Below are 23955 nucleotides of genomic sequence, written 5' to 3'. Positions count from 1 at the left end.
TCCCTTTCCCACTCTGAAATCAATAAAAATATGTATTTTTTTTAATGTGAAGCTTTTCCAAAAACAAAACATTGATCGGCTGCCTCCTGCAGGGCCCCTATTGGAGGGTTGAGCCCACAACATTTTGGTACATGGGACTATGCCCAACCAACTGAGCCATACCAGCCAGACCCACTATAGTTTTATCCTACATCACTTACGGGCATATTGTAGTTGTTTCTGTACCGTTGGTCTCCCTGCCCAACTGGAACATAAATTCTCTCGGGGTGGGGGCTTTTGTATGTTTTATTCACCACTTTCCACAAAAATTGCTTGGTAAGGATAAGTTGAATGAAAGAATGTCCCCTGCCTTTGAGCTAGGCAGGTGAGTGATGACTTGGGCTGGGAGTAAGGAGCTGTGGCTTCCTCCTGGAGACCCCCTTACGCTGTCCCTCTTCTTGCAGAGTCCCCCAACACAGCAGGTGCAGGAGCCACCGGTGGCATCATTGGGGGCATCATCGCTGCCATCATTGCTACCGCTGTGGTCGCCACAGGCATCCTCATCTGCCGGCAGCAGCGGAAGGAACAGAGGCTGCAGGTGGCAGAGGAGGAAGACGAGTAAGTGACACATCCTAAGCAGCGGATGAGGGAAGGGTCCCAGAACTGGGGATCCTGAGGTGGGGGTAAAGGTGGGAGAAAACCATCCGTAATGGCTCTGTGCAACAAAGACACCCCAAATAACTATAACTTAAGTAGGATAGAGAGGAGAGCTAGCTTCTGTCTCATAAATCATAGATATGACAGCTCTGCTATGTGAAGTCATCAGAGCCCAGGCTCCTGCTAGCTTGTTGCTCCACCTTTCTTCACATTTCAAAGGCTCCCCACTCTTCTGTCATTATCTACATTCTTCACAACCAGACATGGCTATCCTGGCCTCAAAGCCCCCGTTCCTGCCAGTGGGGAAAGGAAACGTAAATACAGGGTATTCAAGCCTGACGGGCATGGCTCAGTTGTTGAGTGTCAACCTATGAACCAGGAGGTCACCGTTTGATTCCCGGTCAGGCCACATGCCTGGGTTTCGGGCTCGATCCCCAGTGGAGGGTGTGCAGGAGGCAGTCGATCAATGCCCTGTAACACACAGCATCGATGTTTCTATCTCTCCTTCTCCCTTCCTCTCTAAAATCAATAAAAATATATTGTTTTTAAAAAGGAAAGAAATACAGGGTATTTAGTCACCCTTTAAGGAAACGCATCACTTCTCACTTCCATTGACCTGAACCTGTCACATGGCTGTCCCCAGCAGCAGGGCAAGCTAGGAAATGTAGTCTTTATTCTGGGTTGCCCCGACCCGCGGGACAACAACGGGGGAACGAAGAGACACCCTAGGAGAATGAAACAAACAAGGGACACGAAAGAATGGAGGCAAGACAAGTCAGTCCTGATCAAGCCTCCAACTTTTTTTTTTTTTTTTAATATATTTTATTGATTTTTTACAGAGAGGAAGGGAGAGAGATAGAGAGTCAGAAATATCGATGAGAGAGAAACATCGATCAGCTGCCTCCTGCACATCTCCTACCGGGGATATGCCCGCAACCTAGGTACATGCCCTTGACCGGAATCGAACCCAGGACCCCTCAGTCCGCAGGCCGACGCTCTATCCACTGAGCCAAACCGGTTTCGGCAAAGCCTCCAACTTTATTCTCACCGCGGCAGAATATATACTGTTTTAGGGAAGCGGGGTGGGTAAAGGGGTCTATGGGCAGTAACCTATTACTAGAGATTTATTAGGCTCCTGATGGCTGTGCTTATCAGCGGAGATGTGTGATTTAGCAGGCTCTGGATGGCTGTGTGTTTATCAGTGGGGATGTGTGATGTAGCGGCTGTGTGAGGGTAGTTTATCTTTAACTGCTGGCCAATTTGCAAGACACAGGTGGTTTCTGGTAATTAGGAGTTTCTGGAGGAACCAGAAACTTATAGTTTTTAAGATGGCTTTGTCTAAGCCAATATTTCTAATGGCTCCCAACACTGGGTGGCCATGTGCCCAGCTAAAATCCTTATTAGTATGAGAAAGAAGGAGCCTGGATATTGGGGAAAACTAGCCACACTTCTCTGTGTAGAGCCCTTGTATGTGCCAGGCTTGACGAGATGTATTTGACATATGTAACCTCGACAAAGTCTCACATCCATGCATCGATTCAACCAATATTCAAAAAGTAGCCACCCAGGACCAGGCCCTGGAGGGAAGAATGCAATGAAGAGACAAACATTTAAAAAGTGTCCATACGTGGCTCAGTGGTTGAGGGTCGACCTGTGAACCTGGGTTGCAGGCTCGATGCCCAGGAGTGGGTGTGCAGGAGGCTTCCAGTCAGTGATTCTCTCTCATTATGAATGTTTCTATCTCTCTCTCCCTTTCCCTTCCTCTCTCTGAAATCAATAAAAACATTTAAAAAAAATAAAATCAATAAAAATAAAGTGTCCACACACATACATATATCATGGGAACATAAATTACGAAATAACACGACTCAGTGGGGGAGCGGCATGGGAACACTTGGTAAAAATGCATATTTCTGGGCTTATACCAAACCTACTACATCAGAACTTTCACAAGAAGGGTTCAGACTCTGTATAACAAGCTCCCTAAGTTATTCTGATGCACAAGATAGTGTGTGAACCACTGTCTCAATCATCTAGTCAAAGCAAAACAACACCTTGCAGTTCGTACCTCCTGCGCCCAGCCCAGCGCTGAGACCCAGTGGTGCCTGAGATGGCCCTGGCCCTGCCTCCTGGGGTTCAGGGTCTGGAGGAGACAGACCGGCCCCAGGCAGTGATGGTGCAGCATGGCCAGGGATGAGCTAGGGAACCTAAGGGAGCTGAGAGAAGCCAGAAGGTCATGGAAGGCCTCCTGGAGGAGGGGATATCTGAGTTAGTGTTTTTTGTGTTGGTTTATTTTTTTGTAATATTTGTATTGATTTTTAGAGAGAGAAGAAGGGAGAGAAAGAGAGAGAAAGGTTGATGTAAGAGTGAAACATCAGCCGTAGCCAATTTGGCTCAGTGGATAGAGCGTTGGCCTGCGGACTGAAGGGTCCCAGGTTCGATTCCGGTCGAGGGCATGTAGCTTGGTTGCGGGCACATCCCCAGTGGGGAGTGTGCAGGAGGCAGCTGATCGATGTTTCTCTCTCATCGATGTTTCTAACTATCCCTCTCCCTTCCTCTCTGTAAAAAATCAATAAAAATATATATTTTTAAAAAAGAGTGAAACATTAATCAGCTGCCTCCCGCAACCCAGGCATGTGCCCTGACCAGGAATCGAACCAACACCAGCCAGAGCTGAGTTGGGTATTGAAGGCACAATAAGTGCCCATTATTATTATGTATACAGGATGCTCTGATCCGTGGGTATGTAGAATGAGGGAACTTGACATAGTTTGGAGCAGCAGTCGCCAACTGGTGGTTCATGGCGACCACTGGTTTAGAGGATAGGAAAGCATTTCAATCCTTTATTCATTCTCTAAACAAATATTTACTGAATTCTCATAGTGGGTTTGGGAACACCATGTTGATCAAAGATCTCATTTTCTCCCTCACATTGCTCATGGCTGGGTATAGTCATTGAGTGAAATAAGAAATAACATTTCAGCCCTGGCCAGTGTTGCTCAGTGGTTAAAGGGTCACTGGTTTGATTCCTGGGCAAGGGCATGTACCTGGGTTGTGGGTTCACTCCCCACCCCCAGGTGGCTCCCCCTACATCGGGTCAGGTGTATGCAGGAGACAACCAGTCGCTGTGTCTCTCATATCGATGTTTCTCTCTCTCTCCCCCTCCCTCCCTTCCAATCAAGGAAAAAAAAATAACACTTCAAATACAAACTCAGTTAAGTGCCCTAAGAGGGAGGTGTACAACCAGATGTGACCACATCACAGGAGATTGTGATCCTCCTGGAGAGTCAGGGAGGCCTCCTGGAAGAAGATTCATGGGATGAGTAGGAGTTAGCTGGGCAAGGGGAATGGGGGAGGAGGGAGAAAGGGATATCAGGCAGAAGGAGGAGCTTGTGCAATGGCTCTAGGGTCGGGGGGCTTCTTAGGTCTAAGCCTCCACCTGTCTACCTCCTACCCCACAGCCTGGAGGGGCCTCCATCATACAAGCCACCAGCCCCAAAGACAAAGCTGGAGGAGCCAGAGATGGTAAGCACTTTGCCTGGAACCCAGGCCGCCCCCACCTTTCCCCAGTAAGGCCATGGTGGGGAAGAGGGAGTTGGGGAAAAGAGGTGGGCTGGGCGGGGGGTCCTGACCTATCCCACCCCCTCCCACTGCAGCCCTCCCAGCTCTTCACTCTTGGGGCCTCAGAGCACAGCCCACTCAAGACCCCCTATTTTGATGCTGGCGTCTCAGGTGCTGAGCAGGTAGGATCTCAGGTGAGGATGAGGCTGGGTACAGTCGCTGACATAGAGGTTAAGGATTAAAGGTCACAGCCCAAGTTCAGAGCTGTGTTTCTGGTCAGAGCTTATGGCATCGAGCTGTGTTTACAATTCAGTGGGGGAGGTCATGACTGAAAAATTCTGAGGACATGAGGTTAGAGTTTAAAGTCAGTCAATGAAGATTGGTTGAACATCCACATTGGCTAGATACTGCAAGACAAGACATAGAGACCCATTAGCCATCTACTGGAAGTCAGGGGTCAGGTTAAGGAGCTGAGGTCAAGATTAAAGTCAAAGGTTCATGGGGAAAGACTTAGGTCAGAAACCAAAAGACAAAGTAGAGACCCAGGGTTGACAGGGTGAGTCCATGCTCGGGGCTTTGAATTAGGGACAAGCCATATGATTGACCCAGTGACAGGGGTAAGGTTGGGCCTGGTTGGCGTGGGGAGATGGTCGGGATTTTGGAGTCAAGGGGCAGATTGGGATTCTATGTCAAGCTCAGGAAGTGACCTTGAGCTCCTATTCCCTCCCTGCCCCCAGGAAATGCCTCGGTACCATGAGCTGCCCACCTTGGAAGAGCGGTCGGGGCCCCTGCTCCTGGGAGCCATGAGTCTGGGGTCCCCCATCCTCGTGCCTCCAGGGCCGCCTGTTGTGGAGCGGGTGCCCCTGGATCTGGAGGACATGGATGACGATGAGGAAGACTACCTGGACAAGATCAACCCCATCTATGACGCCCTCTCCTACGCTAGTCCCTCTGATTCCTACCCAGGCAAAGGCTTTGTCATGTCCCGGGCCATGTATGTGTGAGCCGCCATGGCCCTGGCTCTTACCTCTCTTTTTGATCCCTCAAGTCGCTGCCAGGAATCTTGTGCTGCTTGACCTCTGTCCAGGCCACTGTCAGTGAACACACGCATCTCATCTGTGACTTTGACGTTGGTGGATCCATGGTGACCTCTAAGCCGATAGCTCTGACCTAGAGAAACCGGCCGTGACAATGGAAACCTGGCAACCTTATCTCATGAGTTGAGGGAGGGGAAATATGTTTCTGCACAATCCGACCCAAGGACTCCTAAAACTGACCTTAATTGACGCCTCACATTCTGCAGTCTCCTCCGAAATTCCAAAGAAGACCCCAGACCTCTACTGTGTCCTTAGGTAGTCAACTCCCAACAGCTCTGCTGGGTTGGATGTTGGGGGGCAGGCACCTTGCTGCTCAGACCTGAGCCCTCCAGGCAGCAGAGCCCCACTTGCCCCCTCCCCACGCTGTCTGTTCCCCAATGGTGGGAAGGAGGGGAGTCCCCAGCCCAAGGCATAGCTTCCCCATCTCCCTCCTCCTGCAGGCAGGAGTCACAGGGTCCGGATCCTTCCCAGAGTCCCCACTTGCCCAAATCCTGTCTTCAGGGAATTAAGCCCAGTCAAGGACTAGATAGGGTGAGTGTCATGCAGAGTGTGCCTTGCTGACCCCAGCCTTGAGAGAATAATTTGTGTGTTACTTTGAAGACTACTAAGTCCTTTTACTGCTGCCCAGTGAAATGGGACCCAAATATCTCCCTGGGGGGAGGGGGGGGATGGTCACCTGGATTGGGGTAAGGGATCTGATATTGTTTTGTAAATAGGGCATTTCCTACCAATATGAATTTGTACTTTGACCAGGTCTCAACTTGTGTATTCTGTGGGATGTGAAGGGGGGGGGGAGGGTGGAACATGATGATGGGTAATAAATAGGGGGCCCAGGACTTAAGGCAATCAGTAGACGAAGTCAAGATGGGTTACAGACAAAAATAAAAAAAGCCAAAGACATGACAAAAATAATCGAAGGGATAATGGCTAAATATGCATAAGCAAAAAAAATGTAATGATGGGTAATAGAAGGAGAGGGGGAGGAATCCAGGGCTTGCGGTTAATGAAAAGGAAGCAGTGAACAGCAGTCTAATCGACAGAAATAAACGGAACAGATATAAATGGTAGTAATCAAGTACGAGGGACTCGGGTTTAATGGATAAATGGCAAGTAAGAATAGACCAAAGTCAAAATTATGAATAATGTAATAAGAGCTCAGGACATGATGGGTAATAGATCTGGATGAATGAGCCAGAGGCAGACAGGTGAATAAATGGAGAAATAGGGGCCGCAGGCATGCTAGATAATAGACCCAAAACATGATGGTTATTTAAGAAGGGCTAGAAGAACGATGGAAGTGCACGGGCAGAAATGTGCTGAAGGTAGTACAGGCGGTGGAACTGAAATGAATGGGACGGGGGCATGCTGGGTAATGGGACAGAAATGAATGGGCCAAAGATAGAAGCCGCAGTGACGCAGGTCCGGGGTGGGGGAGCGGGGGACCGAAGGCATGATGGGTAACGAGAGAGGGAGGTGGGTCTATGCATGGCAACTGTCGCGTTAAACGGGGAAAGGGCATTGTGGGTAACAAGAAGCCGGCGAAGGTTCACACAACCGGTTAGAATTCTCCCGACGCACTGTGGGAAAGGCCAGAACTTCCGGTTCTCGGTCGCTGACTCTGGACTGGGGACTGCCCCTCTGCCGCGGTGCCTGGTGGGACGCGAGGCCTGACCTTGCTGCCTAGCAGCCTCTGCCGCGCAACCCACCTTTACCAGTGTCCCTCGACCCTGCACGTTAGCCAATGAACGCACCAATCTGATTATGTCACGAGGGTGGAGAACCTGTACCTGCCGAGCCAATCATAATGCTATAAGGACCAAAGCCGGCCAATTATCATGGCAACTTCTCCGCGGGGCAAAGTCGAAAGAGGCGTGCCTTCTGAAGAGGGGCGGAGGCGACGAGTCCGTGGGCGTTGCAAAGCGCTCAGCACAAACCAATGGTAAAGGAGCGCTGGAACCCGCGGCGTGGCAAACCAATAGGCACGGGTTCCACAAGTCAATGGGCAGGGCGGGCAGGTGTGCTTTGACCTGCTTGAGAGTGGGAGCCAATAAAAAAGGGCGTTCCGAAGAAATGGGTGGGGTTCTCATCCATGGCTCCAATAGCAGGGCCAGGCCCTGAAGCTGGTGGGCGGAACCTAGGGCATGTCGAACCAATAGGCTAGGGGGGGCGGGGCGACGGTGGTGGCGGCGGCGGTAGTGGGTTCGGTTGCGCGTGGCGCACGGGGTGGGAGCGGAGCCCAGGCCGGGAACAGGCGCTGCCGCCAGTGAGAACCGGGGGCCTGAGCCGCGCGGGGGTTGGCTGGGGACTGGGCCCCGGGCGGCAGGCCCTGACCTCCGCCCTCTGACCTTTTCCCTTGCAGGCAACCATGGGGAACGTGTTGGCCGCTAGCTCGCCGCCCGCAGGGCCACCGCCGCCGCCCGCGCCCGCCCTCGTGGGTCTGCCGCCTCCACCCTCTCCTCCGGGCTTCACGCTGCCGCCGCTTGGGGGCGGCCTGGGTGCTGGGGCCGGCGCGGGTCGAGGTTCAGAACGGACCCCCGGGACTGCAGGGACCGCGGACGATGGGGCCTGCGGCTGCCTCCCCAACCCGGGCACGTTCGAGGAGTGCCACCGGAAGTGCAAGGGTGAGGGGCGCGGGACCTGGCGGGTGTGCGATGGCCCGCATCTCGGGGGAAGGGGGAGCACATGGAGGCAACCTTGGGCATTGGCACCGACTTTTGGAGTTAACTGAACGGAGCGTTGGGAGCCGACGTTGGGATCGGGTGGTGGAACGTTGCACTGGGGGCTTAGAACGATGGGATCAGACGGTGGAGCCTCGGGATGGAATGGCACCCGAGTGGAGAGAAGCCTCAGGGGCCCCCGGGATCCGCCCCGCCGGCCTCCTCCTGTGACCCGCCAAGAAACTGAGGCCCAAGGTCACGGTGTCAGCCAGGGTCTAGGGGGGATGGGACCCCCAAAGCTGCTGGGTTCTGGCTGGGAATAATCGCGGTGGCAGAAGTGATGGACGTGTACTGAGCCCTGCGCTGGCGCTCAGTGCGTGTTACCTTGCTGAGTCTTTGCAGTGTTCCCACGTGGTGAGTGTCATCTTGCAGATGACAAGTTTGACATAGAGAAAGCAACTTGCCAAAGGCACACAGCAGCGGGCAGAGGCCCTGGTCGTGGCCCCATCCATCAGGCTAACCCGCCGTTTTACTGGTTGGATACTTTGTGGGACGTTCTGCTGTGGTTCCTTGGAGATGGGAGAGCTGAGATGAGAGGTGGGGGTGGGGGTGGGGTGTGGGTGACAGTATTTCTCTTCTTCAGAGCTGTTTCCTATTCAGATGGAAGGTGTCAAGCTCACAGTCAACAAAGGGCTGAGTAACCATTTCCAGGTGAGCCTTCCTGCCTCCAGAGGGCATCCCAGCCACCCCCCCTGCACCTCTGCATACCACCCCTTTATTCCCCCCAAAAGGGCTGGGCCCCTTGCTCCTTGAAAAGACTCAGAGACCGAGCCAGGCTGACTTCTCAGTGGGGGTGTTTAGGGACCCAGAATTCAGAGATACCCCTTCCCCCAAAACATCCAGGTAGAAGTGAAATGCCAGGTATGTAGTGTTGCCGTCCCCCCCGCCAGCACATTCTTTCTCTAAATCTCTAATCTAGCCAAGCCACACCTCGGACTCCCGGCCCCCAGCCAAGAGATGCCTGCCTTTTCCTCCTGGATAGGGAAGCCCAGGCTGGAGGGGAGCTGTGCTGGAGGTGGGCTCAGCTGGGATTACTGGGGGCAGCCTGCGGCTTCGTCCCCACAGCCCTCCCTCTTCTCTCAGGTGAACCACACAGTAGCCCTCAGCACAATCGGGGAGTCCAACTACCATTTCGGGGTCACGTACGTGGGGACAAAGCAGCTGAGTCCCACGGAGGTGAGGTTCTCGTCATTTCATTCATTGTATCATCCTTCTGACAAGTGTGTAGCCAAACACCAGAAGGCTTTGTCGGACAGAAGCCAGAGCTGCTGGGGGTGCTGGGGGGGGGGGGGGGGGGACACTGTGTCTCTCCCAGGTGCATTGTAATACCGGTGGTTCCTTCATCCTGGGCCCCTGCCTCTGCCCAGTCCTGTGTTGCATGGGGCTTTGAATGCCAAACCAGGCATTGGGACTTTCTCTAGGGGGCACTGGAGAGCCATGAAGATCTGAACGAGGGAAGGTCATGGTCAGGTTTATGCTTTAGAAATGTCTCGGATGCCGTGCAGAGGCTAGGTGAGGGGAGTGGGGGCAGAACTGGACGCCTGGAAGGAGACGGGCAGGATACGGGAGGAGTTAAGAGCCCGAATTCGTTAACTGGTTCCATTCAGTAAATTCACTTATTCAACAAACCTTCATTGAACCTCCGTTCTGTGTCCAGCTCTCTGCAGGGGACATAGCAGTGACTGAACAGCTGTGGGGCTCACAGTCTAGTGGCGAGAGGGGACAGTCTGTTCCCAGGGAGCAACAGTGCAAGGTGGGCAGGACTGAAATGGAACCCAAAGGCCAGGGGAGCCTAATTCAGCCTAGGTGGTCAGGGAGAACTTCCGGGAAGGGAGGCCTTCAAACTGAATTTTTCTGATTCTAAGCCTTTCACCTGGGCCCATCACTTACGTACTTCCATAATGCTAGGCCTCTGACCTTTAACCTCTCACCTTACCTCACTCTCTGCCTCACAGGCATTCCCCGTGTTGGTGGGTGACATGGACAATAGTGGCAGCCTCAATGCTCAGGTCATTCACCAGCTGGGCCCCGGCCTCAGGTCCAAGATGGCCATCCAGGTGAGTGGGCGTCGAGTCACCTGCTCCCCCAGCCATCCTGAGCTCCAGGCTGCCCTCACACGTCCCCTCCTTCCCCACAGACCCAGCAGTCAAAGTTTGTGAACTGGCAGGTGGACGGGGAGTACCGGGGTTCTGACTTCACAGCAGCCGTCACCCTTGGGAACCCAGACGTCCTGGTGGGTTCAGGTAAGAGGCGCAGGGCTTGCGGGGGCCGGGGGGTCATAGTCTAGCCCAGGGGTGGGCAAACTTTTTGACTCGAGGGCCACAATGGGTTCTTAAACTGGACCGGAGGGCCGGAACCAAAGCATGGATGGAGTGTTTGTGTGAACTAATATAAATTCAAAGTAAACATCATTACATAAAAGGGTACGGTCTTTTTTTTTTTTTTTTTTTTTAGTTTTATTCATTTCAAACGGGCCGTAGTTTGCCCACGGCTGGTCTAGTCCTAGGTTTACCAGCAAGTCCATCCCCTCTGTGCCTCCTTTCTACCATCTGAAAGATGGGCACAGGCAGGAGGGTTTTGAAACATCAGGCAGCAGAGCATCGTGGGTGAGAAAGCAGGTTCAAACCCCAGCTCTGCCGCTGGCTTAAATGCAACTGTAGGCAGCTTCCAGCACCTCTGTGGGCCTCTGCTGTCTCGCCTGTAAGATTGGGCTGCCTCACAGCGCCATTGAGTAGGTCGTGTAAGTTTGTGTGTGTGAAATGCTTCAAAGGGGGTCAGGCATGTGATAATGGGTCCCAAGGAAATGAGCTCCTGTTATTAACTTGTGGGGCCCTAGTGGTGTTGGAGGGCACAGAGCAGCGCCCGGGGCGGCAGGTTCCCCCTGCAGTTGGAAAGGAGATGTAGTCTGAGATGTGGGGACTGACGGGGAAATTCCTGTTTGGGTTGGCAGGGGGCAGGAACCACTGGGCTCTGTCTCCACTTCTAGTTTCTCCGTTGTTTTGTTTGTGTGTTTTCTGTTGTTAAACCGAGGGTATTTTTTCATTGATTTTTAGAGAGGGGGAGAGTTAGGGAGGGCAGGGGGAGAAAGAGAGCAAGAAACATCAGTGTGAGAGGGACACATTGATTGGTTGCCAGCAAGGCCGGGGATGGAACCTGCAACTCAGGTATATGCTCTTGACTGGGAATAGAGCCCTTCAATCCGGGGGCTGGCATTTATTTAGTGAGCATTTATTGATCGTGTACGTGTGTATTCTAGGCACAGAGGATAAGGTGCTGAACAAAGGAGTTAAATCTGCCTTGGGGAGCTCCCATTTTAGTGGAGGCAGGCCAGGCAAAGCCGTACATAAAGAAATGATGGCAGGTGGTGGGGCTGTACAGAAAGATTGGGGTCTCAGGAAGGTTGGATGGAGTCCTCAGAGAAGGCCTCATTACATAGATGGTATTTGAACAAAGACTGAGGGTTCCAAGCAGATATGCGGGAAAGGAGCTTTCAACCGGAGGGAACAGCAAGTGCAAAAGCGCTGAGGCAGGACCCTTTACTGGAACAGAGAGGAGGGGAGGGGCTGTGATGGATGAAGGAGGAGGGTGAGTGTGGGGGATAGGAGTCGGGACCAAATCACACAAGGCTTTGTGGAAGTTGGTCTTTACTCTGAATGTGTCGGGGGCCACGGGAGGCATTTGATAAGGACAGGCCGTGACTTGGCTTCTAACGGGGTCCCTTGTGCTGACATGTGAAGGACAGATAGAAAGGGACCCACTGCAGGGGGGTGAGAAAAGGCCGAGTCCGGGTGTACTTTAATGGAGCCGACGGAGTTTTTAGTGGATTGGATCTGGGAGGTAGAAGAGAGGATCCAGAGGACTCCTGAGTTTGGGGCTTGAACAGCTGGGAGGATGGAGTTGGTGATCCCGCCTTTGATCGGTCGTGAGAGTGGGCTCCTGGGCAGGGAGTCCTGAGGGCCTTTGGGAAGGCAGGACGCCAGCAGCCCTGGGAGGGCCCGGGAGAGCTCCTGGCCCTGCCTGCCAGAGGCTAAGGAGCCTCTCAGAGGAGGCATCACCTTTGAGCTTCCAAAGGAAGAGGGGGAGCTACCCCAGCAGGAGATGGCGAGCAGCTGGGAAGGGGAGAGGGGGAAAGGCCATGTCATAAGGTGCCGGCGCTGGGGAAGCTGGGCGTGAGAGGCCCTCGGTGAAGCTTCAGCCGTGGGGGGAATGCGGGGCCTTGGGCAGAAAGAACATTTCCTGTCCCCTCTGACCTCTGATGGCATCGCCCCTCTGCTCACACACCCACTGCAGTTGGGCCACGTGAGGTTTTCTGACGCTTCCTGGAATCGCTGTGTTCTTACACATGCGCACACTCAGGCAAGGAGAGAGAGAAGCATCAGTGATGAGAGAGTCATTGATTGGCTGCCTCCTGCACGTCCCCTACTGGGAATTGAGCCCACAACCCGGGCATGTGCCCTGACTGAGAATCGAACCGTGACCTCCTGGTTTATAGGTCGACACTCAACCACCGAGCCGCACCGGCCGGGGCTCTTCTCTGGCTTTGACGTGGCTGAGTAAGTCTCTGGGCACACGTCAGCCTCACGAACAGACCTTCTGTGACTACAGTGTCTGTAGTATCGCCTCACCCGTCCCGGAGTCTTTATGGCACTTCCCTCTGAAGTTGCCTCACTCTTTATTACCTGTCTGTCTCCTACGCTAGGGTGTCAGCTCTTTCAGGCCGGGAACTTGCTGCTGTATGCCAGCGCCGGGAACCGTGCTGGGGCCTGAATAGGGGCCAGGAAACGCTGAGCAAAGGAGTGAGCAGTGTGATGGCAGGTCCCATCCTTTCCCTCAGCCTTTGTCAAGCCCTGAGCATGTCGTGTGCATCCTCTCCTTCATTCAGTTCCAGATGCTGGGAATACAGCAGTAAGGAAATCGCTCCTGGGTCCTCTGAGCAGCCCTGTGGGGCAGGTGCTGCCATTGTCCCCATCTCACTGAGGCCCAGAGAGGGGACGCGATTCCCAAAGGACGCAGCAAGTCAGACTCCACAGTCCATTCTCTTCTCTCGGGTACCGGCACCCCCTTCCCCCGCACACACTCCCGCATCAACCTCTTGTGCTCCCCGCACTGGCCTCCCAGCCCCTCTTCCTCCTCCTCAGACTGATAAAAACAGGGCCTGCTGGTCCAGGTCATTGCTGAGCACAGAGTAACTTACCGACAGCTGGGACTGAGCCTCAGTGTCCTCCTGTCACAAGGGCACAATAGCAGTGACCACCCCACTGGAGGAGTCAGCACATCTTCAGCGCTGAGCTCCAGGCCAGGTGTGTGGGTAGGGCTCGCTGTGTGTCTCAGTGCCACCCCACAGTGGGCAGAGGTGTCTGTTTTTGTTTTGTTTTTTGAGGTGTCTGTTTTCATGGCCCCCATTTCACAGATGAGAAAATGGGCCCGAGTGGAATCGAGTCGCCTAGACTCCGAGGAGCTGGGATCTGAATCGCGGCCTAATTCAAGGGCCCGAGCTCTTACCTGGTTCCCTTCCCGTGGCCTCGGCTCCTCGGGAGCTTCTGTGTCATTCTAAGCACCTAGTGTGTGCGCCCCGGGCAGGGCGGTGCTGGGACACAGCAGGGCTGAGACAGCCCCTCCTGCCCTCAGGCCTCCTGGGCCAGAGGGAGACATCTGCCTGTGAGCAAATGATCACACAGTAACCTCCCTGCTATTGGGAGAAACCCTACTCAGGAAAGCTCAGGTCGCCCTGAGACTTAGAACAGGCGGGCAGCTGTCTCACCTGGAGTGACAGGGACCGCTCCCTGAATGGCCCTGTCTGTCCGCACGAGGGCGGGTGAAGGGGGGTAGCGCCCAGGAGCGGGCACTGCACATGGGGGGGGCGGGTGCAGAAAGAAGTCCTGTCTGGCTGGGACTGAGAGCCACCTTCCCGCCAGGTTCTGCCCTGGGCACCTGCCACTCCTGCCCCAGGTGGCATCCCCAAGGAATCCTGGTGTGGCCCCAGCCGAGCAGGGGAAAGGTCGGGGGGTGGGAGCCTAAACCTGCCCCTGCCCGGCAGGTTTGGGAGGTGGATCCGGAGACGGGACTTCTTCCCCAGGTTGGCAGCTCTGCCCCTTGCCTGAGGCCTGCTCTTTGGTCTCACAGACCTGACCCACTTTCTCCCCTCGTGGGGTTTAAACTCACTGGGCTCTTCGTGGCTGCTGTAGAGCTTGCAGAATGAATAGCGTCCAGGTGAGCTGCTGGTCGCAGCAAAGCCCTGGCTCGGGGAGCTGCCTGCCATGGGGAGCTGGGTCTGGCAGAGTGGGGAAGGAGGTAGGGATGGGGACGGAGTGAGATGGTCAAGAAAAACGAGGCGAATCCTGCGCAGGAGGAAGAGCCCCCCCGGCCACAGGCCAGAGGCCCAGGATATGTGCCTGGGGAGCAGAGAAGGGAGGGCGGCGTGGCAATAGCCAGATTCCACCGGGTACGTGGGGACTGGGAGCGAGACTTCAGTAGCGAAGACCACAGGATTTGTGTTCCCGTGGATTCCTGTGTTCTCAGTGATGGCAGGAGTGGTGGAAGCGGGGGACCAGAGCGGGTGAGTGCCAGATCCCCTGGGGGTGATGGCAGCCTAGGGGCACGTGTGGCCGGCTGTGTTAGGGAAGGGAGGGGGCTCTCTTGGGAAGGTGGCGCCAAGCCACATGGGGCCTTGCGGCTGTGCTGTGAGGAGCCAGGATCTGGGCACAGAAGCCACACAGGTTCTGAGCAGAGGGAGGACGGGGTTGAGTTTGTGCTTTAGCAGGATCCCTCTGTAAGTTGCTGGGAGAAGGTGGAGGTGGGGGCCAGGGGGCAAGGCAGGCCCAGGAGATGAGAGGAGGCACAGCTGGAGAGATGGTCAGGGGTCACACGCCCTCAGTCCCAGCAGTTGGCAGACCTGAGAGGCCAGTGAGTTTTAAGTCCCTGTGTGACTCTGGGCCACGGGTGGGGGATGTCCAGCTCGTGGGCCATATAAGGCCCAAGAAATCATTTGGTCTGGCCCTGCCAAGGCTTTAGGGGTGAGTTAATTAAATGTTTGACCAAATATAGCAGGCTAGTTGTTCTTAAATGTATTTTTATTGATTTCAGAGAGGGAGGGAGAGAAACATCAATGATGAGAGAAAATCATTGATCGACTGCCTCCTGCACACCCTCTCTCAGGATTAAGGCCCCAAATTGGTCATGTGCCCTGACCAGGAATCAAACCGTGACCTCCTGATTTATAGGTCAACCCTCAACCACTGAGCCCCTCTGGCTGGGCACCAGGCTAATTTTTAAGTTGATAATTTTTAAAAAATATATTTTATTGATTTTTTACAGAGGAAGGGAGAGGGATAGAGAGAGAATAATCGATCAGCTGCCTCCTGCACACCTCCTACTGGGGATGTGCCCGCAACCAAGGTACATGCTCTTGACCGGAATCGAACCTGGGACTCTTCAGTCCGCAGACCGACGCTCTATCCACTGAGCCGAACCGGTCAGGGCAAGTTGATAATTTTATGTGGCCTTCGAATGATGTTATAAATATCCAAATGGCCCTTGGCACAAAAAGGTTCTCCACCCTGATCTAATCAGTCACTTCGTTCTGTGGGCCTCAGTTTCCCTCAGTTGAATGCGGTGCTCCTGGCCAGAGGTGTGCTGGTAATGGTTTAATGCCGGCCGGGAGGCTGATTGTATCATCTGCTTGTGAAGAAGTGCACACAGTGGCTCCTGTGAGCCCACCTGTGACCCCTGCCTCCCCAGAAGCCCCCTCCCAGGTGTGCCCACTCACTGATGTGTGCCCCCCTCCCCCATTTCTGCCCTGCTCCCACGGCCAGTCCGAGTCTGTGCATCTGATTGTCTTTGAGAAGCAGCATCTTGCTCTATCCTGTCCCTGCTTGCCCCTGCCCTCCCCTTACGGGGTCTCCCTGTTTCCTGTTGGGCTACATGACCTCACAGCCTCTCAGCTCAGTCTTGGTGGGTTTCTCTGCAGAGACTTCCATTCCTCCTTGCCCTCTGCTTCTGATTCCACTTCCCTGTCTCTCTGAAGGTGTCTTATCTGTTTCCCTGTCACTCCCTCTGTCTCCCCCGTTCTTCCCCTCCTAGAAGATCACGTGTGAGGGTTGCTCGGCTCTGAAGATGGGCATGAATGAGTCTCAGCCCGTGGCTTCAGGAATGCAGCCCAGCGATGGCGAGCCATCTGTTAGCAAACACTCGCGGGGGCCTCCAGGGTCCCGGCTCCGAGGGGCAGGGGGCAGTCCTGGTGAGCCCTGGGCGAGCTCTACGCTGTGCCCACATCCACTCCTTGAGGCCCCTTTACTGAGAAGTGACACTGTGGCCGGCAGCTACAGCCGAGTGGTGGGCCGCAGTGCCATTAGCGCCCTGAGGTGTGCGCTCACTGACCCTGCCCTCCTGCCAGCCCCAGCGGCAGGGCTCTCACATTTTGTGACCGTGGGTGAGGGACTTAACTCCCTCAGCCTCTTCTATAAGTGATGGCGATTGAGTGCCAGCTACACAGGGTTGTGCAGACCAGATGGGGTCCCACCCTGTGAGCTCCATGGAGCGCGGTGTGGGAGGCCTGAGGGCGGGCCCTGAGCTCCGGCAGGGGCCTGCCTTCCCGGCCACCCGGAGCAGGAGTCTGGCCCAGCGCCCTGGCCGGGCGGACACTGCCCACCTCGCCCAGGTAACAGCTGCCCTCTCACCCGCAGGAATCCTCGTGGCCCACTACCTCCAGAGCATCACGCCATGTCTGGCACTGGGCGGAGAGCTGGTCTACCACCGGCGGCCTGGGGAGGAGGGCACTGTCATGTCTCTAGCTGGGAAATACACATGTGAGTCTGCGGCCCGAGGGTAGGAGTGGGGCTGGGCCTCGGGCTCCTGGGTCTGAGGGAGGGGACCCGGGTCCTCAAGTCCCCTTGGTAACCTACCCCCACCCCACACTGCTCTCTTACAGTGAACAACTGGTTGGCGACAGTAACGTTGGGCCAGGCGGGCATGCACGCGACATACTACCACAAAGCCAGCGACCAGGTGAGCTGGTCCAGAGACCGGCCGCGAGCGCGCACTTCCAGGCATGGGTTGCCAGGGGCTTGTGTGCCCGGGGGTCCAGTCTGGGATGCTGACTCTGTTGCCCTGGCCCCTCCAGCTGCAGGTAGGCGTGGAGTTTGAGGCCAGCACAAGGATGCAAGACACGAGCGTCTCCTTCGGGTACCAGCTGGACTTGCCCAAGGCCAACCTCCTCTTCAAAGGTACAGGCCTCAGTTTCCCCGCATGGAAAACAAGACGAGAGGTGGCTCAGCTCTGAGTGGGTGTAGGCCAAGGAGATGGTGAAGGGCATCGGGCCGGGACTCTTGAGGGCCTCCGAGTCACCCGGGAGCGCTTGCTGAGAAGGTGGGGCCTGGGCCTAAGCTTCGTCCCTGCTGCATTCCTCCCCACCCCGGCCAGCAGCCCCCTCCCATCTCTGCACTCGGCCCTCGTTTTTCTTTTCCCATAAGTGGACGGCAACTTCGAGCACACCCAGCCACCCCACTCAGGTCACAGTGGAAACAGGGCTCCTGGAGGTTGCGGTCACTACCAGACCCTCCTCCAGCTGCCTGCCTCCCGACCTGGTGTCTGTCTGTAAGTCTGTCTTCTTGGGCCTCAGTGGTTCTGGGGTTTGGAGGGTCTGAAGACCACCCCTAAGGCCGCATCCGTCAGCAGGGCTGCTGCCGGCGGCGATGAGGCCCCGGCGTTTCTTCGCCTCTAGCCTCTCAGCCCTTGCTCTGGCAGAGGCTGGGTTGGGGTTCCAGCTCTGCCCCCATGAAGTGAGTGAGCCTCCCTCCCACGTGGGGGGAACACCGGCAGGTGCACATCGCCAGGCTCTAGCGAATGAGGACAGTTCGGTCTTCCATTCAGCAGACACCGAGCGCCCGCGGTGCCCAGAGTTGTGCTGAGGGTGCTGGACGGCCCGTCCTCACAGGGGTCACTCAAGGAAGCACAGGCCCATCCTCAAAAGCGAGGACCTGGTGTGGACAGGACTGAATGGGGGAGCCCACGGGGTGGCGGAGGGCTTCCCGGAGGGGAGGGCTCACTGAGCTGAGGGAAAGGAGCCGGTTGCTTCGAGGGCTGAAGTACTTGGGGTGCAGGAAGAGGTTTCTGGGAACAGCGTGGTCACGGGTCTGGAAGCCCGCAGTCTGGCGGTGTCTGACGTGGCCTGGAGCACGGCTCCACAGACAGTGGGAAGCCGGCACATGGCTCTCAGCGCAGCTGTCTGCCCACAGGCTCCGTGGACAGCAACTGGATCGTGGGCGCCACGCTGGAGAAGAAGCTCCCGCCCCTGCCCCTGACGCTGGCCCTCGGCGCCTTCCTGAATCACCGAAAGAACAAGTTCCAGTGTGGCTTTGGCCTCACCATCGGCTGAGCCCCCCTGGCTCCTGCCTCCCACTCCCTCCCTCCTTGAGATTCCCCTGCTCCTCCCCCGACAGAGGGGAGACCTACGCGCCCCTCCCTCTCCCTTCCCTCCCTCCTTGGTGGTCAGGGGGGCAGCGGAAAGGAGGGGGCCATCACCCCAACAGCTGAGGGGGGAATTCTAGAACCACGGGCGCTTCAGGATTCGGAGCACCGGGGGCTGTGTGCCCAGTGGACCTGGGGCCCAGAAGGGGTTCTGGAATCGAGGGGCACGCCAGATTCTGAGCACCAGGGGCAGAGGCTGCCAGACAACCTCAGGGAGGTGTTGGGGCATCGCCACCCCCCCCCAAAGATCTTGGGGCCCCGCCCCAAGGGGGCAGCAAGAAGAGGAGCTTCCCCATCCCAGGTCTGCCCTCCACCCACTTTCCCATCCACTCCTCGGTATAAATCATGTTTATAAGTTATGGAAGAACTGGGACATTTTACAGAAAAAAACAAAAAATATACATGAAAAAAAAAAACATGAAATGGGAGGCCTGGTTCTCCTACCTGTCTGCCCCTCTGTTCATTCCATCCAGCCTGATCTTCCCATGGTGGCCACAGGGGGGTGCCACAGGGCTGGGGTATGGAAGGATGATCCAGAAAGGGAGTCAATCCTGGCTGCTAACAGGAGCCCAACTTAGGGAAGGGCCTGGCCCAGGATCACAGCCTCCCTGGGACATCACAGGCCTCTCCAGGAGGGTGTGGTCTTGTGGTCGCTGGCTCCAGCTTGGTCTGGCCAGAGAGGCTGCAGGGGACTTTGTGCCTTTGGAGGTGAAGCAACAGGAATGGTACTGTCAGTGCAGAGGTGGGGGGCTGTGAGCTGAGACTCGGGGCTTTCCAGTTTCCAAAAAGGGCAGGGGATGTTAGGATTTCTTTCTGCTAGGGAGGGCAGAGGTTTCCTGGAGAATACAGGCACCTGGAAACAATTCAGAACCACTATCTGACAAAGAACAAAAGATAAATTACTTAAAAATTGTAAAACCGTTCATGCTTTAAAGGACGCCACTGAGAAAGACAAGCCATACAACGGGAGAAATGTTTGCAAATATATAAGGATGGTGACGGAAAAAATAAAGTTAACTGGGAGAAAGGCATGAGTTTAGGATTCGGGGGGGGGGGGGGGGCTTGGGTCACCTTTGTCTCAGGTGTCTGGTGCTGGGGAGGAGAGATCAGTTGGCCTGCTTAGGGCTCAGGTAATCACCCCCGACTCCCTAAGGAACTGAAAACACTATCTGCCACCCATACATACCCAGGGCTTGGGAGGGAGGCTGCTGAGCAGAAATGAACTCTTACTGCCTGGAAAGCCACAATACCCGTTCCCTATCCACACCTGGCCTGACACTGAGGCCCCCTTCCTGGGACCGGGGGTTTGGCCTCCCCTGACCCCATGGGATCCAATTCCAATCCTCCCTGTGTGGCCTCACCATCTGTCTTAACCTCGTGAAATGACAGCTGCTAGGAGGTTCGTGTTGGAGCTGAGATAAGACCCACTGTGTGTGAGGGTCTCAGTACTTCACACAGTACAGCAGATTCTCAGCGTTTTGGTCCTTTCCTTACATTGATGAGATGCTGTAGGAGCTTAACTCATTTATATCCCTTAGCCCCTTGGAAAGATTGCTTCGTTAAACGCAGTTCCAAGGACCGGCTATTGATGAGGTTACTTGAGGACTTACGTAGCTTCTTGCATCACTGAACGATGGTGTAAGTGCAGTCATTCCCCCCGTTACGTGGACCAGAAACTGGATGTTCAGACAGGCTTGGTCATTTGCCCAAGGTCACACAGCTGGCAAGGGACAGCCCAGTTCAGGCTGGGCATTGGGTTCCAGAGTCTCCAGTCCTAACTGGGCAGCATGAAAGCTCCAGGCCTGTGGAGGCACGACGTTTGGGCAGCTGGAATCCACAGTGCTGGTGCTGGACTGAATTTCCTCATCTGTGCCCAAGGTCACAGCCAGCGAGGGAGTGAGGACTAAGACCCAGGTTCCATTCTCAAAGCCTAGGCTTTCAGCAGAGCCATCACACTGTCCCCTACCCTCCCGTCTCATTTCTGCCACCAGTTCTCTTCTCCCTCGGACCCAGGGATCCAAGCCCCCGGCCCCCTCCTTTCTCTGACCTAGGATTTCCTGCCCCCAGCCCCCTCCCCAAATTTGATTCATCAGTGGCTGCCTGCTCCTTCCCCTTCCATGCCCAGCCCCACAGAATTGAGGAGGGCGCCTGAGTTTCTGGGTGAGACGTCACCTCCCCTCCTGGGGGCTGGGGGCATCACAGAGCCTCCAAGCCCCACCTCCTTCCCCCTCGCTGTGTGAAGGGGGAGAACAGCCCACCTCGTGACCAGGGGCTGGCCCAGCTGCCCTAGCCCTGGAGGAGTGGGCGGGGCAGGGGAGCCCTATAATTGGAGGAGTCCGGGATCCCTGAGTCCTACTCAGCCAGAGCGGAGGCGAAAGACCGGTTGCTCGGGAGTCGGTGAGAAGCAGAATTGGGGGCACAGAGACCAGCTCAGGGCCTCTGGGGGCGGGGGGGGGGGCAAGCTGGGGAGGAGGAGGTGACTGTCCTATGTCTGAGTCAGAAAAAGCAGAATCTGGGGATAATCTGGAGGCGGGGGCCGGGGTGGGGGGAGCTGGACTTTGGGGGGGGGGGCACAGGGGCCTCCCAAATCAGCCAAAAGGGCTAGACTAGAAGGTGGGGTGGGGGGAGCATCGACCTGTGGAAAACCAGATGAGCCATTGAAAGAGCCCACAAAGTCCTGGCCGGTTTGGCTCAGTGGATAGAGGTTGGCCTGCGGACCAAAGGGTCCCGGGTTCGATTCTGGTCAAGGGCACATGCCCGGGTTGCCGGCTCAGACCCAGTGAGGAGCGTGCAGCAGGAGGCAGCCGATCCATGATTCTCTCATCAAGGATGTTTCTGTCTCTCTCTCTCCCTTCCCCTTCCTCTCTGAAATAAAGACAAATATTTTAAAAAAAAAAAAACCACAAATTTATTGAGCACCTATGGGTGTCCCCTTCATCCTCAGACTTCCACTCAGGGTGGTGGCAGAGTAGCTAGAGCATTGACCGAAGGAGACTTTTAAATGATTAAGTTAGCTAATATGTGGAAGAATGGCGCTTAGGTTGAAGATGGAGCTTAGAATGTGAAGGTAGAGCCAGGAATGCAAGACTGGAATTTAGAATGCCCAGTTGGGCTCACAGAGAGCTCGGGGAGGAGGGGTGGATGGAATTTGAACCCTGGGGGAGGAGGATGGAATTTTGGCCGGAGTCGACCTGGGGGATGAGGAGATAGAAGACAATGAGGAGGTTAGACAATAGTACGCGGCGTTTGTGATGGGATTAGGAAGATGCAGGTCTGGGGCTAAGTGAGGCCTTAAAGTCCAAGACCCAGTGGGTGGGGCTCTAAGTGGGAGGAGCCCCCACTGGCTATTGATTGACAGTTTCTCCCTCCCCCAGACTGACCGGCGCTGAAGATGAAGGTTCTGTGGGCTGCGTTGGTGGTCACACTCCTGGCAGGTAAGGGCGGTGGGTGCTTGCTCAGGTCCCCTGCCCCCGCCCCCGCCCATCCTCACCTGTTCCCCCTGACCCCTTCTATCCCTGTGCCCCTTCTGCTGGTCTCTCTCTTGAGAGGAGGCCCAAATCTGAGCCCGCTTCTGACATTCGCTGGCTCTGAGCAGCTGTGACTCTCTCAGGACCTCACTGTTCCCACTCTTACGATGGGAGTTCAAACAGTTTCCAGTGCATTGTTGTCAGGCAGATGGTGAGGGCTACACAAATGTCCGCTGTAATTATCTTTACTCTCCATCACCCCCGCATGGAGCACACACCACAGACACTCGGTGAATGCCTGTCCAGTGAGGAAACAGACTGGCCATCCTTCCCCCCCTCCCTGCCCATCAGTGCTCTAAAAAGCACAAGAGCATTTGTGAAGCACCTACTGTGTGCTTGAAGGGGGCAGGGGACCTTGACTCGTTTTGTTCCATGCAGGATGCCAGGCCCATGTGGAGGAGGAGGTGAAGCTGGCACCGGAGCCAGAATGGTGGCAGGTCAGCCAGCCCTGGGAGCAGGCGCTGGGCCGCTTCTGGGATTACCTGCAGTGGGTGCAGACGATGTCTAACAAGGTGCAGGAGGAACTGCTCAGCACCCAGGTCACCGAGGAACTGTCGTGAGTGTCCGGCCCTGGCCCCTGGCCCTCCTGGCGGGCAGTTCCTGTCGGGAACTCTTCAGGGGTCTGTTCGTTTCTTGCTTCCTCTTGCCGTTTTGAATCCTTGGCTTGACCTCTGATTCCTCCTCAGCTCTTCCTGTCCCTGGCAAGTTCCGTTCTTTCTAGCCCATCTGCTCAGCTCTGCTCCCGGCTGTCTGGGTCCCCTCCTCTCGCCTCTCCCTCTTTCGGGTCTCTCTGTCCCTGTCCCCGTCCCCTTCTTGCCCCCTCCACCCCCATCTTTCCCCTTTTTCTCCCCCCACACACCTCCTCCCGCCCCCTCCGCCCTCAGGAAGCTGATGGAGGAGACCATGGGGGAGGTGAAGGCCTACAGGAAGGAGCTGGAGACGCAGCTGGGCCCCATGACCCAGGAAACGCATAACCGCCTGACCAAGGAGCTGCAGGCAGCGCAGGCCCGACTGCGGTTGGACATGGAAGACGCGCGCACCCGCCTGACCCAGTACCGCAGCGATGTGCAGACCATGATGGGCCAGAACTCCGAGGACGTGCGGGCCCGCCTGGCCTCCCAGCTGCGCAAGCTGCGCAAACGGCTGCTCCGCGACGCCGACGACCTGCAGAAGCGCCTGGCTCTCTACCGAGTCGGGGCCCGCGAGGGCGCGGAGCGCGGGGTCGGCGTCTTCCGCGAGCACCTCTTGCCGCTGGTGGAGCAGGGCCGCAAGCACGCCATCACCGCCAGCCAGCCGCTGCGGGAGCGGGCGGAGGCCTGGAGCGAGCAGATGCGCGGAAAGCTGGAGTCGATGGGCAGCCGGGCCCGCGACCGCCTGGATGACGTGCGCAACCAGATGGAGGAGCTGCAGACCAAGATGGAGGAGCAGGCCGACCAGGTGCGCCTGCAGGCGGAGGCCTTCCAGGCCCGCCTCAAGGGCTGGTTCGTGCCCCTGGTGCAAGACATGCAACGCCAGTGGGCCGGGCTGGTGGAGAAGATGCAGTTGGCCTTGGGCGCCAGCCCCACCTCCACCCCGGTGCCCAGCGAGAATCAATGAGTGCTGGCCACGCCTGGTGGACCCCACTGCGGCCACCTCCGTGCCCCTCCCCTCTGCCAGCCTGCAGGGCCCTGTCCCTGCCCCACGGCCCCCTGGGGGCCCTGGCTTAATAAAGGTTCAGCAAACTTCACAGCAGCTGCAGGGCGTCTGAGTGGTTTCTTACAGCCCAGCCTGTTTCTCCTTCCCCACACGGTCCTGTCCCCTCTGAATGCGTGTCCGTCTCTTTGTCTCCTCGTCTCCTCTCTTGACTCTGTCTCTGCTTCCTCCGGCCCCTCTCTGGGGTGTTCACCTTTCAGGCTCTGCCGCCCCCTCTCTCCTGCCTCTTCCCATTCTGTCCCTGAGACACGGTTCTGGAAC

At 56.1% G+C, this 23955-nt stretch overlaps 3 protein-coding genes across 5 annotated transcripts in view; all 3 read left to right on the top strand.

Annotated features, from left to right (window-relative positions):
* The window catches only part of NECTIN2 (nectin cell adhesion molecule 2), a 29527-nt gene extending 23484 nt beyond the window's left edge, over nucleotides 1–6043 (top strand). Inside the window, exons 6-9 of one of the 3 annotated variants that reach the window (XM_059666199.1) lie at nucleotides 444–597; nucleotides 4098–4161; nucleotides 4293–4391; nucleotides 4935–6043. In XM_059666199.1, the coding sequence (XP_059522182.1) occupies nucleotides 444–597; nucleotides 4098–4161; nucleotides 4293–4391; nucleotides 4935–5201 (584 nt within the window). In that variant the 3' untranslated portion in view covers nucleotides 5202–6043. The remainder of the gene's footprint in view (nucleotides 1–443; nucleotides 598–4097; nucleotides 4162–4292; nucleotides 4392–4934) is intronic. The other 2 variants (XM_059666200.1, XM_059666201.1) reach the window with 2 other exon arrangements.
* Nucleotides 6044–7436: 1393 nt separating this feature from the next.
* Nucleotides 7437–18898, top strand: TOMM40 (translocase of outer mitochondrial membrane 40). Its single transcript, XM_059666203.1, has 10 exons — nucleotides 7437–7557; nucleotides 7654–7915; nucleotides 8595–8662; nucleotides 9095–9187; nucleotides 9967–10068; nucleotides 10149–10254; nucleotides 16693–16815; nucleotides 16938–17014; nucleotides 17130–17232; nucleotides 18244–18898. Exons 2-10 carry the CDS (start codon nucleotides 7660–7662, stop codon nucleotides 18381–18383), a joined length of 1068 nt encoding a protein of 355 aa, XP_059522186.1. The 5' UTR covers nucleotides 7437–7557; nucleotides 7654–7659; the 3' UTR covers nucleotides 18384–18898.
* Nucleotides 18899–20776: 1878 nt separating this feature from the next.
* APOE (apolipoprotein E) lies at nucleotides 20777–23733 on the top strand. Its single transcript, XM_059666204.1, has 4 exons — nucleotides 20777–20872; nucleotides 21850–21909; nucleotides 22381–22558; nucleotides 22887–23733. The coding sequence occupies exons 2-4, from the start codon at nucleotides 21867–21869 to the stop codon at nucleotides 23596–23598; spliced, it is 933 nt and encodes a 310-aa protein (XP_059522187.1). The 5' UTR covers nucleotides 20777–20872; nucleotides 21850–21866; the 3' UTR covers nucleotides 23599–23733.
* The last annotated feature ends 222 nt before the right edge of the window (nucleotides 23734–23955 follow it).

The sequence above is a fragment of the Myotis daubentonii genome, chromosome 15 (genome assembly GCF_963259705.1).
Source record: "Myotis daubentonii chromosome 15, mMyoDau2.1, whole genome shotgun sequence".
NCBI classification, from domain to species: Eukaryota; Metazoa; Chordata; class Mammalia; order Chiroptera; family Vespertilionidae; genus Myotis; species Myotis daubentonii.
Note: the sequence above shows the minus strand (reverse complement) of the source record. Positions and strands in the feature narration are given on the sequence as shown.

What these genes read in the sequence shown, in the direction of transcription:
- TOMM40 (XM_059666203.1), top strand. Translation starts at nt 7,660, where the DNA reads ATGGGGAACGTGTTGGCCGCTAGCTCGCCGCCCGCAGGGCCACCGCCG. An exon ending in GTGCCACCGGAAGTGCAAGG is followed by an intron (nt 7,916 to 8,594) that starts GTGAGGGGCGCG and finishes TCTCTTCTTCAG; the next exon opens with AGCTGTTTCCTATTCAGATG. An exon ending in GGCTGAGTAACCATTTCCAG is followed by an intron (nt 8,663 to 9,094) that starts GTGAGCCTTCCT and finishes CTCTTCTCTCAG; the next exon opens with GTGAACCACACAGTAGCCCT.
- APOE (XM_059666204.1), top strand. Translation starts at nt 21,867, where the DNA reads ATGAAGGTTCTGTGGGCTGCGTTGGTGGTCACACTCCTGGCAG. An exon ending in GGTGGTCACACTCCTGGCAG is followed by an intron (nt 21,910 to 22,380) that starts GTAAGGGCGGTG and finishes TGTTCCATGCAG; the next exon opens with GATGCCAGGCCCATGTGGAG. An exon ending in CAGGTCACCGAGGAACTGTC is followed by an intron (nt 22,559 to 22,886) that starts GTGAGTGTCCGG and finishes CTCCGCCCTCAG; the next exon opens with GAAGCTGATGGAGGAGACCA.